General features: G+C 38.7%; 2 protein-coding genes across 2 annotated transcripts; both read right to left on the minus strand.

Moving 5' to 3' along the window:
• Positions 1-96: 96 nt before the first annotated feature.
• Positions 97-20562, minus strand: slc2a3a (solute carrier family 2 member 3a). The gene is made up of 11 exons (XM_029442958.1): positions 20219-20562; positions 19777-19907; positions 13026-13127; positions 12252-12412; positions 10842-11082; positions 10086-10248; positions 8065-8252; positions 7036-7140; positions 6846-6944; positions 5677-5880; positions 97-5041 (listed from the first exon to the last, which is right to left on the minus strand). The coding sequence occupies exons 2-11, from the start codon at positions 19786-19788 to the stop codon at positions 4727-4729; spliced, it is 1590 nt and encodes a 529-aa protein (XP_029298818.1). The 5' UTR covers positions 19789-19907; positions 20219-20562; the 3' UTR covers positions 97-4726.
• A 1724-nt stretch (positions 20563-22286) lies between these two features.
• Positions 22287-25114, minus strand: LOC115015652 (cytochrome c oxidase subunit 6B1-like). The gene is made up of 4 exons (XM_029443142.1): positions 24964-25114; positions 24092-24215; positions 22617-22717; positions 22287-22439 (listed from the first exon to the last, which is right to left on the minus strand). The coding sequence occupies exons 2-4, from the start codon at positions 24195-24197 to the stop codon at positions 22386-22388; spliced, it is 261 nt and encodes an 86-aa protein (XP_029299002.1). The 5' UTR covers positions 24198-24215; positions 24964-25114; the 3' UTR covers positions 22287-22385.
• Positions 25115-26268: the final 1154 nt, after the last annotated feature.

The following is a 26268-nucleotide window of genomic DNA, read 5'->3' on the forward strand; positions in this document are numbered from 1 at the left end:
ATTTAGGCCTACTTCAATAGCGCTGATGTTTAATTTATACACTAATACACATACATGATTCAGATATATATAATCCTAGAGAAAAAAAGATCTTAGTACACATTCACACCATGTCTCATTACATGATGGATATTTTATTTAACAACATTATATCTTGTATGTAAAATACAAACACAAGTGAAACAAAAACAGTTGGGGTTCATCACTGGTGTGGCACAGAGAAATGTTGAAAAGTCTGAATATTCACACTGAAGCTACAATGTTATCTGTTCAGCTCATTTCCATCACATTACAGAAACCAAAGCTGTAGTTAATCATCCAAAACTCATTAACAGAGTCATTTAAATCATGTAAGTACATCCTATATGTAAGTATCAATTAACAGAGTCTTATCTTAGTCAGCGGCTGCCACTGGAAAAGCAAAGCATACAGACAATGGTTGTGTGTGTCTAAAATCCCTCCAGTCGCACACATTGAATAACAGTCTGTGAATGCGTGAGCTGCAGAGAGGCACAAATAGCAGACTTACAGTACATGATAGATACCCGGACATACGGTACAGTCAGTACATTTATTTACACAGATCAGGACCAAACTAACTATATAGAAAAACAAAGATCACAGCAGCCAAAGCATGTTGATGTGAGTTAGATTCAAGCCTGTGAGACTTCAGAGCCGAGTTATTTATTCTTATTATTCTTATTATTAATATTCGTATTATGCAGTAGTTTAGATATTTTTGCATTTTTATTCAACAGCCATATTCATGTTGTTTTTTCTAAAAAGGGAGGGACCTGTAAAATATACTTATATAAGTTTGTAATCTACTCCTTGGCTCTTGACAATGTTGGCAGCAGTTGCCATGACAATGTCTATGTAGCCATGCTTTTTTCTTTTTGAGGAACATCAAAATGTCAATGTCAATGGATGTCAATATGGCGGCAAAAAACCTGACATAATACTATCAACAGCTCTGAGTGTGATCTGATGAGGCACACAGATAAAAGAACATGGCTGTGATTGAGGGATGAGAAAGACTCTTCTACAAAATAAACATGTGCACCCCACAGGAAAAATCATCTGAACACACATATGACCTAGCAGGTCAACATATAAATAGTACTCTTTTAAAAAATACATATTTACAGATGAATACTTATACTCTCCTATCTTTGTACATTGAGTGGAGGGTTTGGTGGCTATGGTTAGGAGCAGTGTGCACCTGGGTCCAAGCATCTGTTTAAAATCCTTTCACATACTCTGCTTCAGACTTCATTAGACTTCAGCTCCTGAGCATTACTTTTACTTGTCACATTAAACACAATTCCTACTATGTTTCTTCTCTTTTATCTCTGAGACACCTTCTTTTCCTCTCAGAGAAAAAGGATAGGAGGAATCTCAGAGGTATTTCAAATTGCGGTATCAAGACTCAAACCCGACATGGGGCAAGCTGAGTAACAGAAAGCATTTTAAGTTCAGTGTTAGTGCCCTAGTGCGGGAGCAGTGTAGGTTATAGCCACAGACAGAGGCGGGACCTTGCAGGAGAGGTTGAATACAACACTGAACACTACCATAAGAGGAGTGTGGACCACGCACATCCCCCAGTGCAAACACAGCACATCACTATCATCCACAAATACATCGATACACAACGAAGCCATGACTCCGACCATAATACATCCCCTCACTGTAGGAAATATTCATCTTAACAAGCCCTTTCACATCGCATCACTCGAGTCTTACAGGCTTATATTTCTCAAAACAAGAGTGACATGTTTTCATGTTTTCAGCTCATCAGTCAGTATTGTAAAACAAGGCAGATCACTCCAATCCAATATTACACTTAAAATACTTGTCAAGATAAATATCTTCCCAGTGTAGCCAAAAAACTAAATACATACATAAATAAATATGTTTTCAAAGTGCAGCAGGAATTACTACACTACAGAATATAGAAAATATACTTTGTGTCTTACACTTATACACCAAACATGATGCACAATGTTGGCAATGCATAATTATGTAAAGGTTGACAGTGCTACACTAACTTTTCAGACAAAGAGTCACAACGTAGAGGACGAGTGGACTCGAGAGATAAAGCCAGAAACACACCAGAAGTGTCAGATTTTAAATGCTTGCAACAAACAAGGATGTTTTTGCGATATTTGGAGGAATTATTATTGATTTTGTCATTATCTTAATAAGTATTTCCATGTAGTGATACATCATTACTCGTTACTCACTATAATGACGTGTCAAAAGTCCCATTCAGTGCGTTTGGGCTTTAAATGTTATACAAAGTGTGAAGACTTTCTCCATCGGATCACAACAAGTCATGTCATTATGAAACGCATGGAATAAGTTAGCACATCTGAGAGTTTTACACCAGAATGCTATTTCCATTTACAAGAAAAATGAATTTAATCATTTTGACTTGAACCCAGATTGTAGTTTTAGTTTTCACATGTTTTGAGTTAAAGACCAGAAGGGTATTCAAGATGACTTTTCCTGTACCTTCTGCTCTCTGAATACTCTTATAGACACAGAAATGAGTGATTGTAGCGTTTGGAGCTACAAAATAGCTAACACAGCCAACAGAAAAAGTTAAGAGACATCAATAATACAAATCTGTATAGGTTTGATGTATAGCTTTTGCCTTTTAAATTGCTTAGAAAAGTAATCATTCTTGCCAAAGCAACTGAGCTTTTGAATATTATTTGGAAAACTAAAACTTCCATCTGTTAAATTCAGGGTGCGTTAAACACATTAACTCCCAAACATATGAAACTAGCATAACTAATGGTGGATATCTCAACTGGAATGACACTTGTTTTGATTTACACAGAAATAATGATCTCCCATTATCATTTCTCTGTTCGTGAAAAATTTAAATAATTAAGAAAAAAACATAAGAATCCACCAAATTAGTTATTCTAATTATACAGAAACCATTCGAATGGGTCTTCCACTAACATATTGTTTACCCGTTGCTCATACAGTATTAGCACTTCCCCTTTAGTTTCCTCTTCTCATGATCAGCTCCTACATTGTTTGGGCGGCAGTTTATTTATTGATTGCACATTTTATATGACTTCTATCTATTCTAATAACAGCTTGGCCACATATACGCAGTCGCTCAGTCGCGGTAAATATAGTTTTGAATTATTATTCTGTTAATTTGACACAAAGCGCTGCTGTGCTCAATGCTGTCTACATTAGCGATTGTGGCTCTAACGGTCGCTTTGCTGCTTCTCAGGTGAACAAAGTGCATCTAAAGAGAGAGACAGTGTTGCTCTTCATGTGATGTAGGTTTACTCCACCACAGCAGGTAAAGCTCATTACTGACATTCAACTTTCATTACTCGACGCTAGCCTGGAAAGCATTACGATTCTAAATTTGCTTTTGTGTATTATAATTATATACTTTATACAAAAATCAATTTCTAAGGTAGTTAATCTTATTTTTTTGGCGACAAAATAAACTATACATTGCACGTTACCCTACTACTGTAATCTACATGTGTAAAACAATTCAGCCAACATGTTTTATCCACTGGTCACAGTAATTAGCAAGCCTTATAATTCAGTCAAGTACAGTCCTGATTTTACCAATTTACAATAATTTTGCAATACAGAAAAGCAATAATCCACAAGATTTAACAACAAAGGAATTCCTCTATATATTTGCCTTGTCAATCAGAATTGAAATTAAATCAATTCATGAAAGTTTTTTTCTCTGGCAAACAGTGAATTTTGTTTGTTTGGAATTAATTGTAGCACCATTACTCGAAAAATCCCAAAACGACCAGAAAACAAAAGCAACGGCGGCGCTGCTCTGAATAAAGTTAAATAAACTGGATTACAGCTTTAAACACCAATTTGGCTTTCAGAATTAATACACTTGAGACCTGTGGCAGCTGCTAATTTCCAACAAGAATAAACACATTTGAGGTTACCTGTGTTCACCAGATGGCAAATAAAGTTCAGTACTTTGGCATTGCTAAAAAGCTCTTCTTAGACGTGTCACTGGAGAACACTTCCTAAAACGTCAACACAATTAAATATTACTAGATGAAACTACAAAGTTATGATGAACTAAAAATGTCCACCTGTCCAAACTTTAAAAACAGGAATACATGAATAAAAGAAAAAAAAGAAAGTGCATCATCACAATCCACCTCACTCACACCATGGACCTGAACTCAGCAGGGAATGGAAACACCTGCACAAAGGCTGTGCCGTCAACACACTCTGCCTCTAGTCTGCAGTGATGGACATTTTACCTGGACCTTTAACGGACACCTTTTAGTAACAACTTCCATTAACACAGCCTGCGTTTGCAGTGTCGGAAACGTGTCATCCTGACTAGACACACAGCTGTATTGAAAAAGACTCACACTTTAATGAATAATTTCTAGGAATGTATAGTAGATTTAATCTATAGTATTGTACAGTGACTGCTTCCCTTTTACAGTTAAGGAAGGGAGGATTTAAAAGAAGGAAGTCTAGGAAATGTCACAGAAGAATAAGAAGTCTAAGCAGAAAGCATGACCTTAGAAAGGTCAAAGCCTATACGTTGATAATGCTGTCTTTCTCTGTAAGTCTATTCTAAAATGTTATAGTTACTATTGTTCCAAGGTTTGATAATTAACTACAAATTACAGCTTTTTAAAATCTCTGTGATTCTTCCTTCATTTATAACCCTCTTGACTCATCTACAGCTGCTCTACACACTCTCCTGCACTGTCGATTTTGTTTTATCGTCAAGAGGCATGTTTTCAGCTGCGGGAGGCGGAGCTGCTGCTGGCGCCTCCACCAGCGGGACCTTCTCCTTCACCGGTGACGCGGGGAGAGTGGTGGCGGTGCTGGCGCTGGCAGGAGGGTCGTCATCTGACGTGGGGTTCGCAAGCGGACTGCCAAAGCTGCGGGCGATCTCGTCGAAGGTCTTGCCCCTCGTCTCTGGGACTTTAAGGTAGGTGAAGACGAAAAAGAGGAGGAGGAAGCCTGTGAAGATGAGGAAGACCCAAGGCCCGCACAACTCCTGAGGGGAGAAGAGAGGGGAGTCAGAGAGAGCATTTTACATGTTCAGAGTTCTCATGTTATAATTGAATATAATCTTTGAAAAAAGAGGAAAAAAAAGAGAAGAGAACAAGAAAGACTAATACAAAAATATATTACAAAAAGGTAATACAAAGAAATCTAACATGATCTAGTTTAAAGATTTTATGTAATCTGATCAAAGAAGGTGAAATCAAACCAAAACAACAGCAGAATAAAAAGATTAAGTTAATAAAAAATAGTAATGAATAAAAGAAGACAAAGTAAAAGAAAAGGAAAGAATAGAAGCTCAAACTATGTCATGATATCAGATTATCACTACAGGATTATTGTGAACAAAAGAATTATCTTTTTTGGCAAATTAATTACTAATTTGTGTGTAGGGCGTTGGGGGAGGGAGACAAAGTGAGAATGTGAAGAAATTATTTAAGAGGTGCTGGATTATTTATATAATATTATCATATGCGTTTAATTCAAATTATTTGATTATTTCACTTTTCAAATATCACGGTTATTGTCAATACAGGTATATCGCAGCACCCCTAGTTCAAACTAAACCCAAACCAGTTCAAACTAAACCCAAACCAGTTTAAACCAGGACGATGGCCCCTCCCTTACCACTAGTTTAGGGAAGCTCATTCCAACCAGGAAGTTGGCCGTCCAATTACAGCAGCCGGCCACAGCCATGGCGGCCGGGCGGGGCCCCTGGGAGAACAGCTCAGCCACAATGAACCATGGGATTGGACCGGGGCCCAACTCAAACATAGCCACAAATAGCATGACGGCGATGATGGCCATGTAGCTCATAGCAGGAAAATCTTTCTGCTCAGATAGAGGGAGAGAAAGGGAGAAGAATAAAAAGACCATGACATATACTATATACTCACTGATTGACAGAAAAATATGTTTGAATTCTTACTGACTTTAAAGGCTTTTTATAACCTGTAATAATGACACATTATGGAATCTGTTCAATATACAGCATACGGCATACGGCAAAGGATGTTTGTATGTATTACTTTGTTGGGAAGGAGCTGAATAGTGTGGAAGAAGATTAAATAATTATTTTAAGTTTTGAGATCCATCACAAGTTTTGGCAAAAGGTCAGAATTCAGAATTTAAAGCTGTACTAATGTTTTATAGGAAGGTTAAAGGTGAAGTTCCGATAAACTGCTATGTTTTTGCTTGACGTTGTTTTATTTGTATGTATTTTACAGAAACACTTTAATTAGATTTGTAATTACCTTAGCATGTGACACAAAAACATCTTACATGTAAGCCATTCTAAGAAGCTTAAAGAGCAGTTTAATACCAGATGTTTAACTGGAAGTTTCAAGTCTGTTGTACTTGTAGCCACATCCAACACTGATAACACCACTGTCACTGTAGAAAGGTGTCACGTTAGACCAGTAGAGGTAGAGAAGTTTTATGTTTGTCTTAAACTGAACTGTATTGAACTGTATAAATCAATACATGTAATACTAATTACTAATGTCATTAGTATGACATGTATTGATTTATACAGTCAATTTCAAACAATATTCAATATTGTATTTGAACAGCATTCATATTTTTTACACTGTTATTATATATTGTAGTATACACATTTCTTTTGACATTTCTTATTTCTATTTTCCATATTTATTGTTTTTATGCATCGTAGTATAATGCACATATTTGATATATTTCTATATATTCTCTATATTCTATGGTCTATGTTCTATTTCTATCCTAGAATTGAAACAACTCTCAGGTAACCTAATTTCCTGTGAGGGTGCTGAACTCACCAGCAGGAGGGAGATGGTCATGAGCACAGCGCTGATCGCCATCCCACCCAATCCCAGGAGGTGCAGAGTCCTTCGACCGGCCTTCTCCACCAGGAAGAGCTGCAGGACAGACACAGGAGGCAGTGATGTGCTGCTGAACGCACACACAGACACATGCAGGGACAAAGACAAACACATTGACGTCACTCACAGAAACAACAGTGAAGATGGTGTTGACGATGCCCGCTCCGATGGTGGCGTAGATGGGCCGTTTCACACCAGCTGACTTAAAGATGCCTGTCGAGTAGTAGAACACCTGAGGACACGGAGAGGATGGGAAAGAAGAACAAAAAAAACATTAAATTTTTACTTTATTTAAATAAATGTAAAGATCAGTAAAATCCCAATATATTTAGTTATTTACCACACAGAACAATCTTATTCAGAGCCAACTTAAAAAAAGGTCCAATCATATACAGAGTATCATATCACATTAGAGTTCACTGGACAAAGTATAACACACAAGTATTGAGTGTGTGTTTGGTTTGAGTTATTACAAACACACTTTATATCTCACAAATCTATTTTAAAAAGTTTTAAGAAGCAACAAATAAATGATTCTAGACAAGGTGGTCCTGTAAAATAAACAAGTAAAATAACTTTACATTTTTCCTTGCAGTATGAACATTCAAATCTAAAAACATTTATTTTCTTTAAAGGTCGATTTTGCATTTAATTCTTAGATGTAGTATGTTTGGGCTTGATTTAGTTGTATGTGTTATAGTGAAACTATCTTAATACTATGATAATTAAGTAAAAATACAAAAGTAATGGCTCATCTCAGAATAATGTATATTATTGTACAATAATTATTGATGCATTATTGTTTTCATCAGCTGGTAAAGGTGCGGCTAATTTGAATTACTAAAGTAACTTAAGATAGTGTAGTAGAAGTATAAAGTAGCAGAAAATGGAAATACTGAAGTAGAGTACAACTGGAATATATGTACTTTGACACTTCACACCATTGTTTAACAGGTGAGATTATTGCTTTAACAGTAATATGTATTGAATGAAGCGTATGTATTTATTATATTAATGTAAGAGTGTCAATTTGGATGCAGCCCTCCGTGTGTGTGTGTGTGTGTGTGCTGTGTGTGTGTGTGTGTGTGTGTGTGTGTGTGTGTGTGTGTGTGTGTGTGTGTGTGTGTGTGTGTGTGTGTGAGAGAGAGAGACTCACAGCGTTGATCCCTGACAGCTGCTGGGAGAGCTGCAGCATGATGGCGATGAGGAGGGGCTGTCGATATGCCTGTGAACGGAAAAGCTCTAGGATGGTGACCTTTTTCTCTATGGCCATCTTAGCGCTCTCCTCCTTCATCTCCTGCAGCTCTTCACTCACATCCTCAGTGCCACGCAGACGCACCAGAGCTGTCAACAGAACACAATGTGTCTTTCACATCAGTCTCCACAGGTGTATTTATGTCTTTGAGTACATTTACCCATGCACTGTACTTATACACAATTCTAAGGGAAATACTTTTTACATTTATTTGCCAGCTGTATTTATACAATATATATTTCATTAATTAATTATTATAGATTAAGATATCCGGGAGTATATAAAGGGTTTTTTCCCTTAGTCAGCTGCAACAACTAAATTATAATCCGATAATATAATATATATTATTCTGAAAGGGGCCATTCTGCCTAATCGGCATTTTTACTTTTTGTAAGTATACTTCGATTCTAATTCTTAATACTTTTACTTAAATTACATTTTTAATTAACTTTGACTTGTTATTGGATTGTACTTCTTGAGCTTGGAAATAGTTTGACAAATATAATCTTAACACAAGGTCCACTGACTACCTTTATTCATTGTAACCCCGGCAACTATCTCCATGTCTATTAAGCAAACTCCATTCACTGATGAAGAACATGAGATTCAGATGAAAGCTCTGGAAAAAGCATGATCTTAATCAAAAGATTATTTCGTGGTACCTATGTGGAGTAAGCAGACCGTTCTCACTTGAACATACATGACTGATTCAAACGCACCTTTCACTGCACTTCATCAGTCAGCAATTGGGAAATGATACAGTAGCATGTCAAAATATTGTGTTTAAATATTTAGTGGTGCCTTTAAAGCTACTATAAGGGGGAATCCTTGTGCCCTCGTGGTTTAAAACGCTGACCATGTAATTGCAATTTTGAATTCAGGAACCCCCCCTGGCAAATGATCCTCAATCTCTGTCCAGCTCTCCACTGGATACAATCCAATAAAGGTATAAGAACGCCAAAGAAAATACACAGCCGCTACAATCCAAAACTATGGCACCCTCCAGTGGTAGTATCAGAGAAAACTATGACCCCCCCACCCCCACACACTCCAGGGGACACTGACATGAATCTGCTGAAAGCACGCATACTTCACCGCTTTGACAGTATTATCCAAAATGTCTGCAGTGACACCATCAGCTCAGAGTGACCTGTTAGTAGCCTTTTAGGTTCAGCTGTTGGTAGAAACATGAGGCAGCAGAGCAGATTGTTTTTCTTCACCAGAAATAGCAGAGAAACCCATTTTGCTGTGAACACCACAAACGCCACACGGTCACAAAAACCATGACGCAACTCTAACTGTGGAGCCTCGTGTTTGTTTGTGTTTGTGTCAGATGAGACGTGTGAAGGGAAGCGGGTCAGAGCCTGAGAGTCGACCCTGACAGGCTGCGTGTTGAACAGATGCCAAAACCTTCTGCCTGCTCAAGGACTCTTCTTCCTCCTCCAGGCTAAAACATACCTCACCTCATCTCACCCCTGTGTACCTGTAACTGCTGCTGTCTCCCCGTCTCAGTTCTTTCTCTTTGATCTTTCTCTCCTGTTTTTTCTCACTTTTCTCAGTTAATTTGCTCTCGGCACCTTTTTTACATTTGAAAAATGTAATCCTGCCATACAGGCCCTTGTCTGTCACTAATATTGCACCCTTACTTTTAACTATAAATAGGCGCATGTGGTAGTAGTGGTACTTCCTGTTACTTGTGACTGTAGTAGTATTCATATTTTTAGTGGCAGTAGTGGCAGTGGTGTTAGTCGCAGTTGCAGTGGTAGTGCTGGCAGAATGGAGAACAGTGACAGTAGTGCCGTCAGTAGTTGCAACAGGAATGGCTGAGGTATAGCAGTAACAGTAATGTCAATAGAAGCTGTAGTATGTTTAGTAGAAGAAGTGTTATTGTCAGTAGAAGAAGAAGTATTGTCAGTGCATACCTTTGCGTGCCTGCTCCTCCTGTTTTAGGTTGATGAGCAGGAAGCGAGGGCTCTCGGGACAGAAGGGCAGCAGGATGCACTGCACCACAGCAGGGATCACAGTGAGGGACAGCAGCAGGGGCCACAGCTTGGCTGAGCCCAGCAGAGCCTCCAGTCCAAAGACCTAAACACAAAGGGGCCACAACAGAGAGTTACAGCAAAGCTAAATACTCTATATGTACTAAATCTGTACTGTAGCTAACTTTATTATACACTAACTGTAACTTAACTTCCCTGAGAAATTCAAGTTTCTGATCTCAACGTTTCTGGTATAAATTAACAGCTGTTAGGTCATTAAAGGGACAGTTCCTTACCAGTTTCTTACCTGTATTGCTAATGTATCCATATATAATCCATATATATTGTTTTAATATGAGTTGCTGAGTGCTGGAGGTATCGGCTGTGGAAATGTCTGCCTTAAATATAATGGAACTAGATGACTCTTGGCTTGTGGTGCTCAAAGTGCTAACAAAAACAACATTTGAACAACTCAACAGCAATGTCTCTTTCAGGAAGTCATGACCCGATGCCAAATAGATCCATTATATTGGAGAGAAGGCAGACATTTCTACAGCCGATATCTCCAACACTCAGCAAACAAACACCAAAACAATCTAGACTGATAAAAAGCATTACAGGTATCATTACAGCATCATTTTTATTTTGGGGTGAACTGTTTCTCTAAAGGTGATGTTTTTTATGAAGCCTCCGACTGACCTGAGCAATCAGGATGCCCACTACCACACCAAGCTGGTGAAGAGTCCCGAAGGCTCCTCGGAGGGGAGTGGGCGACACCTCTCCCACATACATGGGAGTCAGGCCGGTAAAGAGGCCGCAGAACAGGCCAATGACCAGGCGACCGGCGATCACCATCTCATAGGAGGAGCAGATGGTGGAGAAGCCCATGAGGAGGCCACCGATCACCGCCAGACAGTTCACCAGGAACATGGAGCGACGCCTGAGGAGTGGGAGCAAAGAGAGCATTAGCTGTGAACAAAACAAACAACAAGTTTTGTAGATTAGTTATTTGTGCTTTCACTGAGAAAGAAAAATGGAGGTTGGTGGTGGGGAGAGAAGCTGAGAGGTTTGTGGTTGAGGAAGATTGACAAGTTCATTGATTAACTGAGGGATTGCCTCAGTATGTCAGAACTGATTGACCTGCCTGAGTGTATGTGAAGGTCAGATGCTTTACGGTCCAATTAGTTCATTGACAGATAGGTGTTAGTCCAGTTTTACGGGGCAAACTTATGTTTGTTCATGTGTGATGTGTGCATGACCTTGTGTTTTTTCTGTCAACTGTATTTGTGGAGTCTTGGATTTTATCTATTTAAAAGAATACTTTACATTTTGGGAATTATGCTTATACACCAATACAAATCTCAAGTATGCGTGTTAAGCATGGAGCTACAGTAAATAGAGAGGCAACCAGCTTGGCTTAGCATAAACTCCTTACTCTCCATAGAAAAGCAAAATATGCCTACCAATTCATCCAAAAACTGACTTATTAACTCGCTGTATTGTGTTTGTTTAATCTGATTCAAACAGAAATAAAAAAAATTGACAGGCTAGTTGTTTCCCCCTGCTTCCAGTATTTATGCTAAGCTAAGCTAATCGGCGTGAACTGTATTTCCATCAAATGCTGACACATTTATACCATTTTGAGTTTGAAAAGAACAGTTTAAAAAGCATGTGTACCGTGAACAGCATTTATTTTTAACTACATGGAAAACACATTTACCACAGAAAGGCAAAGTATTGTTGTTTGATGCTCAGTGTAAAATTCAGAGGCAAATGAAGCAATGAAGGAACAACTCTGGGGAACATTAGAGACGAGCTGTGGGCTCAAGACAGACACGCTTCATAAGCCCCATTAGCAGTAATGGCTTGTGACAGTTCAGCTGAATCACACAGGAAATACACAGCGCCATTGAAGGAAAAACAAAACTCCCAAAGCAAAGGCAAACTTCATATTGACATTGAATATGTCCAAGAAAATCCTGATGATTAAGATGGAAAATGAATATTTCTACCTGTGCATTATACAGACAATAGGGAAAGAATAGGTTTAGCTTCTCATTTCCAAGGTTTACACACCAGCTGGTTATATCATTCAAATGCAATTCCTACCTGCCAAATCGGTTGGCCATGACGCCCACGCTGAAGGATCCCACCATGCCACCCACACTGAAGATGGAGACAGCAACACTCCAAACCATGGTACAGACCCCCGGGCTGATTGGCTCGCCATAACGCTCGACCCAGGTATCGTTAAAGAAGGATAGTAGTTTCTGATGGCAAGGACAGTTGATTAATAGATACATCTTGCATGTATTTAAAGATAGAAATGAACCGAGGCTGCCAGAGGTCGATTAGCTTAACTTAGCATAAAGACTGAGAACAGGGGGAACAGAGTTAAAGAAAGTGCCAACCAACACCTGTTTCCACCTGCTTCCTTATGATAACTAAACTAATCCATACATAATGATATGACAGATATGACACTTAACTTTCAAAATGTCTATCAATTTATTAAAGTGCTAAATTTGCAACAAAGTGAACACATCATGGTCTTCATCATGGTCTCAAATATTTCCTAATTTGATGTTTGGTCTGAAATGCTTTACTTTTACATCCACTTTTGAGCTGCCAGGGTTCAAACCAAATCTCTGCTGATTTAACACCATCTCTCTCATCAATGTGGTTTATTTTAGTGTCAAGCATCACATACCAGCTGGGCTGTTAACTTCAGTGATTTGTGGCTTTACATCACATTATTATTCGATATTTAGCTTTACAAATACCCGTAGTTGACAGCTGGGGAAGCTAATGTGCAAACTGTGCCGAGCTTCAGCCAGGGAGCCTTAGATCTTGACAACAAACACACTCCGACTAATCACCAACCTGCTCTGGAGCATTGATGACTCCTGTGTTGTAACCAAACTGAAGAGAGCCGATGACAGCGGTGCCAAGAGAGAACAGGAGATAACCTGTGACCTGCTTTTCCTGCAGTGAGAAAGAGGGGGGAGAACAGCAGGGGGGAAAAGGTCAGGAAGAAGATGAAATAATGGAGAAAGGAAACAGAAAATGGAGCAGATGTGGAGGAAGGAGACAAACACAGAGAAACACAATTAATTTGAAATCTGAGCTCATAATGAGATTTCCAATGATATACAGATGCAATAAAACGACGATGCTGACGGCAGACAGGTCAGTGACGCACAACACAACAATATCAGGTATCAGTGAACTCAGACTGAACATATACACAGCACACATGCAGCCACACAAGATTACTCAACATATCCACACTGAAATCACTACGACACATCGGCTCTTTATGTAATTCATGTAAACATCAGTGTTTTTCATAAATAAAGAATCAAGTAAACAATCTTAAAGAATAACTTTAAAACGTAAAAATAAAACCTGAAATATACTATAGATATAAAGTATATTTTGCATAACATCTTTGAAGCCCGACACACTTAGTTAAATCTCTGTGATCAATTCTTTTAATTATTGTGTTTTTCTTTCTCGAACCTAATCGGCTAAATGCAAATGAAATTCAATACTGAAGCTGTCCACAGGCCCCCGTAATGCTATTGATTCATCTCTGTAATGAAATCAGGGGGGGTATTAAAGGAGCTGCCACAGGCGTCACGACAATCAGAACATCTGAACCTCATGGAGCCTCCATTAGATGCATTCATGTTGGAAATAACGATGATGGCATTGTAGTCCGGTTATTGTGCACTGATGAGAGCAGCGTCACTGTACCATTGAATATCAATTCTTTGGAGATCCAGTCTTCTAACTTTAAGAGTTATTTCACACAGCCATCATGATGGAAAATTGAGAAAGAAACAGCACCAATCTCTCCAAATTCCTCCTGAACAAGACGGATTATAATATGATCATAATTCCGTGATCCCAGAGGGTAGGTAGGACGATAAATTGGAAAATGGATCTGAGGCAGGGCATTTATGAAAAGAAAGCAAACTTTTACTGAAATGAAAAGCGATGTTAAAGGTTGAATGGAATACATGTATATATCAAAAGCTTTACAATATGCCTCCCCCCATTCACACACACACACGGCAGCTAACATGTACGGTGCGGACCAAAGCATCGGGAGCAGCTCTGCGTTCAGTGTCTTGCTCAAGGACACTTCAACATGATCTGTGTGGTTGTTGATTAAAGCATAGATTTACTGTTTTTAACCCGGCCATATTACCAAGGAAATATTACAATTAGTTGTTGTACCGCTGCGGGAAAATGACCTCACACTTTTTTTTTTTATTGGTAGAAGTCATACATAGAAATGTCTGACAATCCTAGAAGCTTCACAAGGTTAAGCTACACATGGGTTTATTAGCTAGTTTATTGCCAAAGGAGGTTGTTTTCGGTTCCGTTATTTAATGTGCCTATTTGAAAGCAAGATTACAAAAATGCTACTGGCCTGATTTTAATGATATTTGGTGGAAGGGTGTAGCATGGGCCAAGGAAGAACCCATTTTGGAGTGTATCGAATCACAGGGCGGATACAGGCATTTGTTTCACTTATGGAAACGGCCTTGGCGTAGGTCTGCGCTCTCCGAGTGCCCTTTTAGTTCTATATAAGATAGTAAATATCAAGTTCCATGTTCCACTGCACCATTTCTCCATTTTCTAAACCGATCATGCTGTTAAAGGTCATGGGGAGCTGGAGTCTATCCCAGCATGCAACGGGCGGGATGCGGGGAATCAGAAGACATCGTGATTACTCAAAACTTCTCTTTTTGTTCTGCACTTTTTCTCAACTTCAACAAGTGCAGTTACTGGACAGCAATTTGAGGTCAGTAGAGGTCAAAGATTATTAAACGTGTCTCAATTGATCCCACATATGAAATGACTGGCAGGTGGAGCTGGGTCACAGCAGTAGAAATTCGGCCACTGTGTGTTGTTCTGCTGCTGCCTGTAACAAAGCAGTCAGTAATAAAGAGACTCGCTGCTGACGGGGCAGAATGTGTGGCTGTTATATGAGACAGTATAGCGACCTGGAGAGGACTCAGGTGATCCACTGCCCTTGGTACAACACCATCAGAGCGAGGTCACATAATATTAGCATAGACTGCACTTCTCAGGATGCACCGTAGCCAGATGGGTGTTGGCCACACTGGAACAATCATAGGAGGAGACAGAAATAAGTATGGGAAATGATCTGAAGGTCAAAGTAGAATGATTCAAAATAGTGTTTTGAAAAGAAGAATGTCAGGGTCACTTTCATTTTGGAGTTCATACAGAAAGCTGATGGTCTTACACAGAGTTCAGGCCTTAGTTCAGCAACTTGTTTTGTGTTAAAAATATCTATTTGATGCTATAAATGAGGACATAAAACTGTGTAAGCAGGTAGGTAGAGGGGAAATAGAAGCACATTTCTTTTCAATGACTGAAAATGTCTCTTTTTTTTGTGCAAACATCTGAGAAAGTCCCTGTTTAAGTCTTGAATTGAACCAATGAGCCATGAGATGAATCATGACGTGCTTTGAGTAAGTGATAATACACGAGGAGATGTCCTGATATATAACAATAACGGATGAGGTCGAGGAAAGAAAAACTCATGCTTTTGTATGTCAAGCTGTCATGCATGGTAACAGCGATGTCAGGTGGAGGAACTCCCTTTAAAATTGTTGTAATTTATCAGAAGTATTCAGGTATTCAGATTGAGTTGTTGAGTTTCTACATCGATAGACTTTTCTTATGCACACTGAATATTGCATGCTCATAAAAACTTCAAGGGTACATTAAAGCAAACATCCACCCAGTCCTGCATCTGTCTGTACCCAACAATGTCCACCTTCTTTGAAAAACAATTTCTTTGCATTCAGTGATTGAATCCACTTGAAGTAAAATCAAGATGTTTTCCAGCACTTAGGAAATGAAATCTACTCTTTGACCAAACAGCCTTTTCACTGCTGCCTCTCTTTGTTTGCATACGTTCCCTGAGGATTTAGGTGACATTTAAGAGCGATCGATGAATCCGGTTAGCCCGCACAGACTAAAAGCCACTGTATTTATCTGGGCGTGTTCGCAAATGGAGTAGTGGGAATGTGTCTGCTCTAATTATGTATCTCAGTGTATAAAATGGAGACCAAATAGAGACTTTTGTCTTGTCTTGTCTAACATAAATTAATTGAAAATATTCAGTAAAGACAAATTACAATGACTTTAAAAAGAATGTAAATTACATATGGCATACTGGTTCAGATCTACGGTACCTTCAGTAATCTGAAAGAGGATTACATAGTTACATTAATCCCTAGTTTGGGTCCAAATACTGTATACTAGGTTCTATAATTTCCATAATATTTTATAAAATGTTATATTTGTTCCGCTCACGGTAGTGCACATAAAATAAATAAAGTGATCAGAACATAGCTCTATTTACACATTACATGACCAAAAAAGAGCAAGGAGAAGAACAATCCTATTTTGCCTGCCCCTCACTTAAAACATAAATAACAATAGCTGTGGTCTGTCAATAAACACATACAAGTCTGGCATCTTTCTTTACTTCCCTTGTCTAGTAAATGTTTAAAAAAAACAGTTTTGACTGAAACCCTTTCAACTTCATCATCCGTCTGAAATCATCAACATCACTTAAGTTAAAAGTTAATTAAACGAGACAGAAAGAAAGGAGCCCTGAGCACGTCAACAGACCCAAATGCAACTCATTACACACACACACACACACACACACACACACACACACACACACACACACACACACACACACACACACACACACACACACACACACACTGCTATATTTGCGCTGAAGTTCACCTTCCTCTCTTCTCTTTCCCTCATCGACTGTGTCCGTCTCTGTTTTTTTGTCAAGTCACGGTGACTCAGTAGAATTGAATGGTCACATGATGGCACCCAAAACGTCTCAGATAAAGATCGATAACAACAGTGTGTGGGTCAAATAATACAGCAGCTTTTTAGTGATACTTTAACATTTATGTTTAAAACTTTTTATTGTTGGCAAGCACAATCTTCCTTAGCATCTGTAAAGAGCAATGGAGTAATACAGTTTGTCAGCAAATCCTTTGTTGAAACAGCTAAAATATCCCTTAATCTTATGAATGTTGAATATTCAGCTCAATCTGACTTTTTGTTTATTGGATTTCAAGCATGACAAAGAGTTGATGTTTAAAGAAGAGTAGAAACAACAACACATACAGGTGTAAAAGGAACACTAGCTGAGAATCTTTCATGAAGCACGTAATCAAACGTGTGTGCGAGCAGCCTGCTGCAGCACCCACAGATGCTGCGTTACTATGGTAACCGGTGCCGCGATGACAGAATGTGATCACACAGTCCTGATACGCCTTTAAACTCAGGTATTTCTGCTGTCTGCACACAAAAAGAAAGGAAAACAGTACAATTATATATCTGTATATATATTTATATATATATATAAATATATATACATATAAATATATAACGGCGGCTATGACTCATCCAATTGTCCTTCTCAAACTCCACGCTCATATTTATCTTTTATGCATTTAGTGATTGTGAAAGGGGGATAGAGAGAAGGGGAACGACGTACAGCAAATGGCCATTGGTTAGAATCGAACCACGGGCCGCTGTGGAAAGGACTCAGCCTTTGCATATGGGTCGCCTGTGCTACCTTTATCTTTAAACAACAACGTCCTCTTTCTTCTTGACTCAATTAAGCTCTCTCTCTTTCACTTTTTCTCTCCGTCCAACCAAGAGTGTCCTACCACTCCCTTGTCCCCTCCAGTCCTTTCTTCGTTACCATGGCAACAACCTGGAGGTGACATTTTTATTGACACAGGCTAAGTAACCACGGCACAGACGGCACTCATGCACAAATGCGGTCTCATAAACAAAAGTAACGCTAGTGTACAGCATGGTGCACACGCACACACAGACGCACACGCACACACACACACGCACACACACACACACACACACACACACACACACACACACACACACTGACTAGAACTGACCTACATCCATCCAGCATCGTTTCTCCCCTGAAAGAGACAATCAACTCAACTTTCGAGTGAAACCAGGAGGAAGGGTGAATGTATCGAGCTGTTTTGGCCGATGAATCCAATCAGGTTTCAGGCTGGATTTTTAGGGTCGTGTATTGATCAGCTTGTCAATGTTTGGAATGAGCAATAAGAGCAGGATGCCAAGTCAGAGCACGACAGGACGCCCCTAAAGGGACACGGAAATGTATATACAGATACCAATACAATGACACACATTTGTGCAACTCCTGTATGATTTTGAAGAACGTTTTTTACCACAAACTTAGCGTCAGCTGTGCACCACTACGCTCCTGATTGTTTTACAGACTCAACGTGGACTTTAACAGCACAATCATTATCACTTTTAAGTCACATTTTAAGTCAAACAATGCTGAAATGTTTGCTACACTTATAAATCATGTTTGTGATTGTACGAACAAACATTTTACACACAGCACTGATTTTTCAGCAAACTTCCAGAGATGTTCGTGCTGATTTGAATCAATCAACCAATCAAATATTAAAAGTACCCATTTCTCTATCTACGGACTTATCTACTTCTTCATTATATATAATCGTAATTTTATCTGGTAATCATAATGAGATCAAGATATATTTTGCAAAAGAGAGAGCTGAGTACAGCAGAGAGAAAGAAAAACAACCCTAGCCGGACTGTACCACATACTCTATATACAACACACATGATTAGTAAAATAAAGGCATCATGCAAATACTATAGCCAGACATAACAAAAGCACGTGCAGCATCCGACACAATCACAAACAACACTTAAGGTTTCTCTCCTCTACTTCTAATTTGATTTTCTACATTTCTTTTCTGCAAATCCCAGAGGAACATGTTGCATTTGTCTGTGCACGTGCAGAGAGTGGCAGAATAGCAAGAGAGGCAAGTGAGTTTTTTCAGTAGTGAAGAGGCGTCTTGTATTCTGGTCTATTTTCTGCTACAGCCTTTATAAAAACTACAGTCTAAGCCTTTCCAATCATGCATTTATCATCAAATTCAGTGTGTACTGAGATGTTTTGCATTGCGAACATTTTTACTGCTATCAAACTCGATTGCAGCTTTTCCAAAATATCTGAAATCTAAGTCTTGACCCCAAACTGCCTGCTTGAATAAATGGAACATTTAAATATGTTTATCTTCTGTCACTTGTAGGAGAAACAAACCAAGGCTACACATCCATTACCTCTCTGTTCCTCACACTCACACGATTAGTCAGCCAATGATGGGCTACTTAACATATACATACATATATTGTCAAAAAGCAAGCATGCATACTGCAAACCATCACAGACATACAGCCTGCTATGGTATGTCTCACACACACTTAACACACATCTGCAGTGCTCCTGGGTGACTCACAGAGTTAATATAGCATACATACAGGCTCACACCACCCACACAGCTCTGCTTAGACACTCACTTCATATAGAAACATTTTCTTACACGTGCATTATTCACAAATCACAACTCCAGCCAACTCTTGAGTTGAAAAGACAGACTTAAGTTGCTAAAATACATTTCATTCACATCCTGATTGTGGGTCTCAACAGAAACTATGAAGAAAGAAAATCACTTGCCTTCCCTTCCATCTTCTGAATTGTAGCTGGATGATCACTGGGCAAATTTTTACTCTAAAAGAAGGCTGCAGAGAGGAGATCTTCAGGTGGTGGTTAAAAGCTTCGCAGGACCCGCCCGTAGGCGCTGTCAGCTGCAGGAAAAGGAGCAAACCCCATTAGGCGCTGTCCGTGGTACCAGCCGGCTCTGCCAGGCAGGACACGACTGCTTCCCCGTCCTTGCCATCAGGAAACCACAGACTAATAACCAGTATCATGTATTTTACACTGCATATTTGAAGCTATAAAGCACAGGAAATAAATGGAGTTGACTATATGTCGGCTAGCCTCTTCCTGTCTCCGGGATGTCGGTCAAACTGAAGCAAGCAGTACATTTTCTTTCACACAGAAAATACCTTAAATCCGTTCAAAGGCAGCACAACCAGGACAATAAAGTGACACTCACCTCTCGTGACTACTGGGCCGGACGAAGATAACCTTCGGTGAGCTGCAGCAGTGCCTCCCTCCTTTTCTCTTTGGAACTCGTCTCTCATGGGGCTGCGAGGAGAACTGCACGTAACCGCAAATGTTTTTATTATTTATTTTCGTCTACTCCATCAACCTATGAACAACTGGAATGCTGGGATGCCGTGACGTGGCCCCGCCCCTCCGTTTTTACGTACAGAAATCCGTGACTCTTGTGCATCATCGCTGCATCCCGTGAGGCGAGGCGGCGTCCATGTCCTATTATGGTTACAGCCTTTATTCGGTTACTTGGTCAGCTTAGTTGACGAAAGCGTATGCGCATGTGCGGTAGGGGGGCTACTGAGGGTCGTGAGTGGATAATTGTGACCATCCCCCTCCCTCCCTTTCTCCCTCCCTTTCCACGCGCTTTGGTGTCCTCCTCGCCTTCCCATGATGCCTCTCGCTGGCGACCTTGACAGGAGCTGCTGGGTGATGATGATGCTGCGGATGATGATGCAACGCAGTCCGTTACTGAGGCAACGGGTCACGCGCTGCAGCTCAGATGATGCTCCAGTTGTAGAAATGCTTTTCAAACCTTTTTCTGTATTTGCAGACAATGATAGTTTGTGAGCAGCCACCACACGAGGTAACTTTCCATAACAATGGGAAAGAAAATCGGATATATCAAATAATGCACACACTGCAGAATCCCGGTCTCATGATTTGCTTGTGACTCAGGGACTGCAACACACGTCAGCTGACGATGCATCATGGAGGTTTGTGTAAAATGATGCAATGTAGCATAATTCAGCTCTGCCAGAATACAATTGTAAAAACTCTGTAAAGCAGACCAGAGACAGAGTTTGTATCAAAGTTTTTAAACTACATTTCTGCTCCTTAGTGATCAAAAAAGCTCCATAGGCGCTAATATTACCTTATGGCGGGGTTGTTTTCTAGACAGATGTTTCGGGGGTCAAGGATAAAGATTTAATTTCACGTTTTAGAGGCAACAACGACAAGAGAAAAGCAGAACATCTGCAATTTCATGAAAACTAGGAAAACTCCTACTACTGATGAAGATCATGTAAAATAATCTAAAGCTCCAGAACAGCCACTAAATGGAATCTGTGGTGAGGTTGTTTTTTCAACCTCTACTTTGATTTGTTGAGAAGTGATTTTTACACTTCTGGTTGGATGCTTAACTACATTTAGTTGTCTCAGTATCTGAAATCTGTGCAATGACAATACAGTTGAATCTAATCTTATGTTTTTGTCCTGTTCTGATCCCAAAGGGGAGTCCTAGTTTTGAGTTAAGTTTTGAGGTGCAATGGTTTTAAAAACAAAACTACCACTACACTTTTACTTAATATATTTGTACTCTATTTTACGTAATATTGCCATTCCATTTAAACCTTTAAAATAAAAACCTGTCCAATGATTGAGGCTTTTGTGTTTCGCCCTCTGGAGCAACTTTGTGATTTTAAACTACATAAATAACATTGCCTTGATTTAAATGTTTAATTGTTCCCTTATGCCCATATGTTTGCCATCTTCCATCTCATATTTCTGCTAAATAATAAGTAACATGTCAAAATCTATTCCTCAGTTTCTTTCTCTTTACTTTTCTCAACAAATGTACATTTCCACATTAAATTCAAAGAAACAGAACCAAAAAAAGGTTTGTTGTTTCTCCACCTTTTCTGAAACCTTTCAAAAACAAACTTGGTGTTTATTCAACCCTATCTAATACATCTCCATTAGGATGTGTTTTGTCGGGCTGCCAGTATGAATAGAAGTTGTCTTAAAGACGACATTAATATTTAATATCTGACAATTTAACTCAACTGTGGAGACTCTGGGTCCTATTAAATGTTACACTGCTGTCACCTTCAAAACAGAAAGCCCCTGAAGATCTATCTCTAATTTGTAATACATTTAATGCACATATTCAGAGCTCTAATGTCCTTATTTCTTTGTATTACATATATAAGGCTGATGTCCAGGGTCTCCACACTAGTTTGATTAGGGAGCAAGTATCAAACATATAAAGCAGGACAACTACAGCAGGGTTCACAGTAGCATTATATCATTTATTTAGTCGCTTCTGTACAGAAAGAGCAGACGCTTCACATTAAGATACTGAGATGAAAACAGAGGAATGTGTCCGTTCAGATCTTTCCGGCGAAACTTCCCTCCTCCAACTGATCGTCCCATTTCTGAACCTGCAGGAGAGAGTAAGGGAAAAGCTCAAAAAAAGGACCAATAAATCATCAGCTTAAGGTATCTGACATAACTAACATTTCTACAGTTTCTAATATGCTGCTGATAAGAAACATTTGTGTAGTTATGGTTGATCACAGCAGTTGTTCAATGATGTAAACTGTTAGTGTTAATCTTACCCAGCTCGTGGGGCAGAGGCTCTTGTAGACCTTCTGGTACCAATCACAGGGAGCCGTGTCCTGGTCTTTGGCAGACAGAGCTTTGTTACATCTGTGGAAATCTGCAGAGAACAGAGAGCAGAAGAAAAAATGTTAGAGCAGGAAATAAAACAGCCAGCACCGATCCCCGACACATTACTCTGCCAGTTTTAAAGTCCACAGGATCAACACGTTCTGTAACTCAATACCGTCGCTATGATAATTAAACTCCATATGAAATATTCAGTCAATTATTAATTAAACCTATTACACTTTTCAAGGATTTATTATTCAATTGAACAATATCATTTGGTCATTATGTCTGCATAGAGGGTAGTTTCAAAATGCACTGTTTACAGCTACTTTTACTATGAAAATCAGCAGGAAAGGAGTATGTTAAGATTACAAACCGTTCATTCAGCCAAGAGGCTGAAATAGTATGGCCGATAGTCTTGCCTGAAATGAAGCTGAAAAACAGCCACTACCAGATCTTCAAAACGAAGCTCCGAAAAGAATTATCTGCTCGATAAAATAAAAAGCAAACCATATTTGAAATTTGAAGGCGGGCTGAGAATTGTGACACCTCTTCAGTTGACTGCTACACTAACAGATGGAGCAGTTAGTCTTCAGCAGATCAAACATTACACTGACAAGACAGAAGCAGGACTGCCTAAATATATATATATATATATATATATATATATATATATATAATATACATTATATATATTATATATAATCAATCTCTCTCTCTCTCTCTCTCTCTCTCTCTCTCTCTCAATAAATAAATAAATATATATATATATATATATATATATATATATATATATATATATATAAATAAATAATATCTCTCTCTCTCTCAATAAATAAATAAATATATATATATATATATATATATATACACACAGACATTTTTTTATTGTAGGTGTGCATCAGGATGTGTGCCTGTTGTCAAGTTTCTTAGCCTCATCACATTACTTTTTTAAATAAGATTATTCTGCAGGGAATAATAATATATGAAATGACAAGGTGTGACAAAAAGCCTTTGTGCGAACAGATAATAATGGAATCAAGATGAGAAAAAGGCGAGAATGTAAACCTTTTATAGTTCGACTTTATAAGTGCATTTAAAACTCTTCCATTCACACATTCATCAAACAATATGGTGATGTGAAGGATTAAGTGAGGACAAGCAGACAAAACATTAGAGCAAACCAAAACGACTCTGGAGGTAGATATGACCTGCGTCCATCTTTACCGGCTTTGGTTAAAAGGTAATGAGGAAACAAAGAAACTGCCCAGTATTGGTGTGACACAAGGAAACATGCAGATCAATTCTACATCAGTTGATAAGGTATGAAGAAATAGCACCTGAGTGATCACATCGATCTTTAACAGCCATGGTCCGGACTTTATAAGCTAGATCTTAGACCGTGAAGTAAATTCTTATTTACCCAGATAGTTTTGGAAACAGTTGCGGGTCTGGTTGGTGTTGGGGAAGCGGGCGTCGAATGGAGCCGTCCTGTAGTTTTTGATCTTCTCCTCGATATTGTCAGACATCTTCAAGCTGCAGGATATCTGTAGAGGACCAACAGGGTGTGAGCCACTCTAAAGTGAGATTACTCTGACTGGACTCATTAGAAAGACAGTGGACCACATTGGACAGACATAGCAGAAACAGTGGGTCTGCAGTACAAGTACAAGAGGGCATTTGTATCCCCAAAACACACTGTGCAGGACAGTGGGCAGCACTGAGCACCAATGGTAAACTTATCATTTGCTCAGTTTAAGCACGTCTTGGTAACTGTGTTGGATGCCGAATTTACCAGATGACTCTACTGACTAGAAAGATACCTTCAATTGTGCTCTACGAGGTATGTATTAGCACTAATGCAAGACATATTAAAAGACACCTCTTTTTTCAAATGTAATTCGGTATATCACGTCTGCATACAACAGATAAAGGAACGTTGTAATTCAATGTGAAACATGTTTGGCTAACGTTAGCCATGAGTCTGTATTATTCAATGACAGCAGCTGTTTAAGCTAACAATTAGCTGTTTTGTGAAGAATAACAATAATGCCGGTTCAAAAATACCTATTATTAAAAATAACAACAATGGTTACAAGTATACGCCTGTTCACTGACGTTAACCTTTAGAGATAAATATAGGACAATTAAGGTTAAGCCTGGTCAGGTGTCACTGTGGACGCTTTTACATCTAACCTGTTTGCCAGAGATATATATAAAGAGATACATATAAAAGCAATTATTAAAAACGTATTGATAGAGAAGAAAGCACGTTATTCATAATAAACTGTTTACCTTTCACAGAGAAATTCCGCTATAATATTACCGCTCAGTGTCCTTAGGTCTGAAGGCTGCTTACTCGCAGGGAATGTCGGGTAATAGGAATGACGCTTCAAGTAGGTTTGAAAAGGCAGCACCGCCACCTGGTGGACACATTGAGGAGGTACAACTGCAGACTGGAAACAGCAGCCAAGGATGACACAGACAAACTATTGACAACCTATACTGATGTAGTCTAATGTTCAAACAAATGGTTATACAACACATTCAAATGCAGCATAACATGTGTTATATATCACCTCTTCTGCTTAAAATTGAAAGTTAAAGTTTGTTCTTGACCTTGATAATAGAATAGACATCTTTATTAACCACTCACGTGGGAACTTCTCTCGGGCTTCACATACATACACTTAAAACCAAAACCAAAACTAAAATATTTATACAATCAATTGATACATTAATACACTTCAGTAGACATCATAAAGACACCAGCAGTCACTAATATCTTATAAAGTCTAGTTGCAATAGTATTACAATATTATAATAAATAGTCAGACAGAAATATATATATATAAATATATATGTATAGGGCATTTCTGGAATATCCCTATCTTATCTGTATCTCTCATAATATTGTTCTTACTGTTTCTTTTTCAAATGACTTCAGTTGTGGAAAGCCAAATTACCTGAAGGATTAATTAAATATTGACGATCCCTAATTAAGGATTGACGATCCTTGCTTTAAATTAAAGCAAACAAAAACAAAAACCCTCAACAACAACAACAACAACAACAACAACAAAATAAAACAAACAAATAAATGCATAAAGAAATATGTAAAACAGGTACAAAATATTTTATTGACTTTTTTATTTTATCATCATCATCATCATTACGTTTTGGAATTGTTTCTTACTAATCTGGTTTTGTCTTCTCTTCTCTCCTCTCCTCTCCTCCTTCCCCATATCTCATCTGAGTCTTTAATCTGTTACCATGGCAACCCTTACTCTTCTATTGAAAATGCATCATAAAATTAAAACAGCCGCCCACTGTCTTTCAATACCGTCCCCATTGAGGCAAGTCTAATCACAGTAAATGTAAAGTGAGAGGAAACTGTCAATGCTAGGATCTGAATTTATGATTAAAATATAAGGAAAAAGTTAAAGCAAGTTTAGAAAAAAAGATTTTAACTGCATTTAAATTTTATAAGGAAAAGTAATATCAAAACCAACAGACTGAACAAAAATCCCAAAACAGATATGTTGTTTCTCATTTCGAGACATTTTCCTTGCTGTTGCTTCTTATCTCGTTGTGCACTGT

The sequence above is a fragment of the Cottoperca gobio genome, chromosome 11 (assembly GCF_900634415.1).
Source record: "Cottoperca gobio chromosome 11, fCotGob3.1, whole genome shotgun sequence".
Lineage (NCBI taxonomy): Eukaryota > Metazoa > Chordata > Actinopteri > Perciformes > Bovichtidae > Cottoperca > Cottoperca gobio.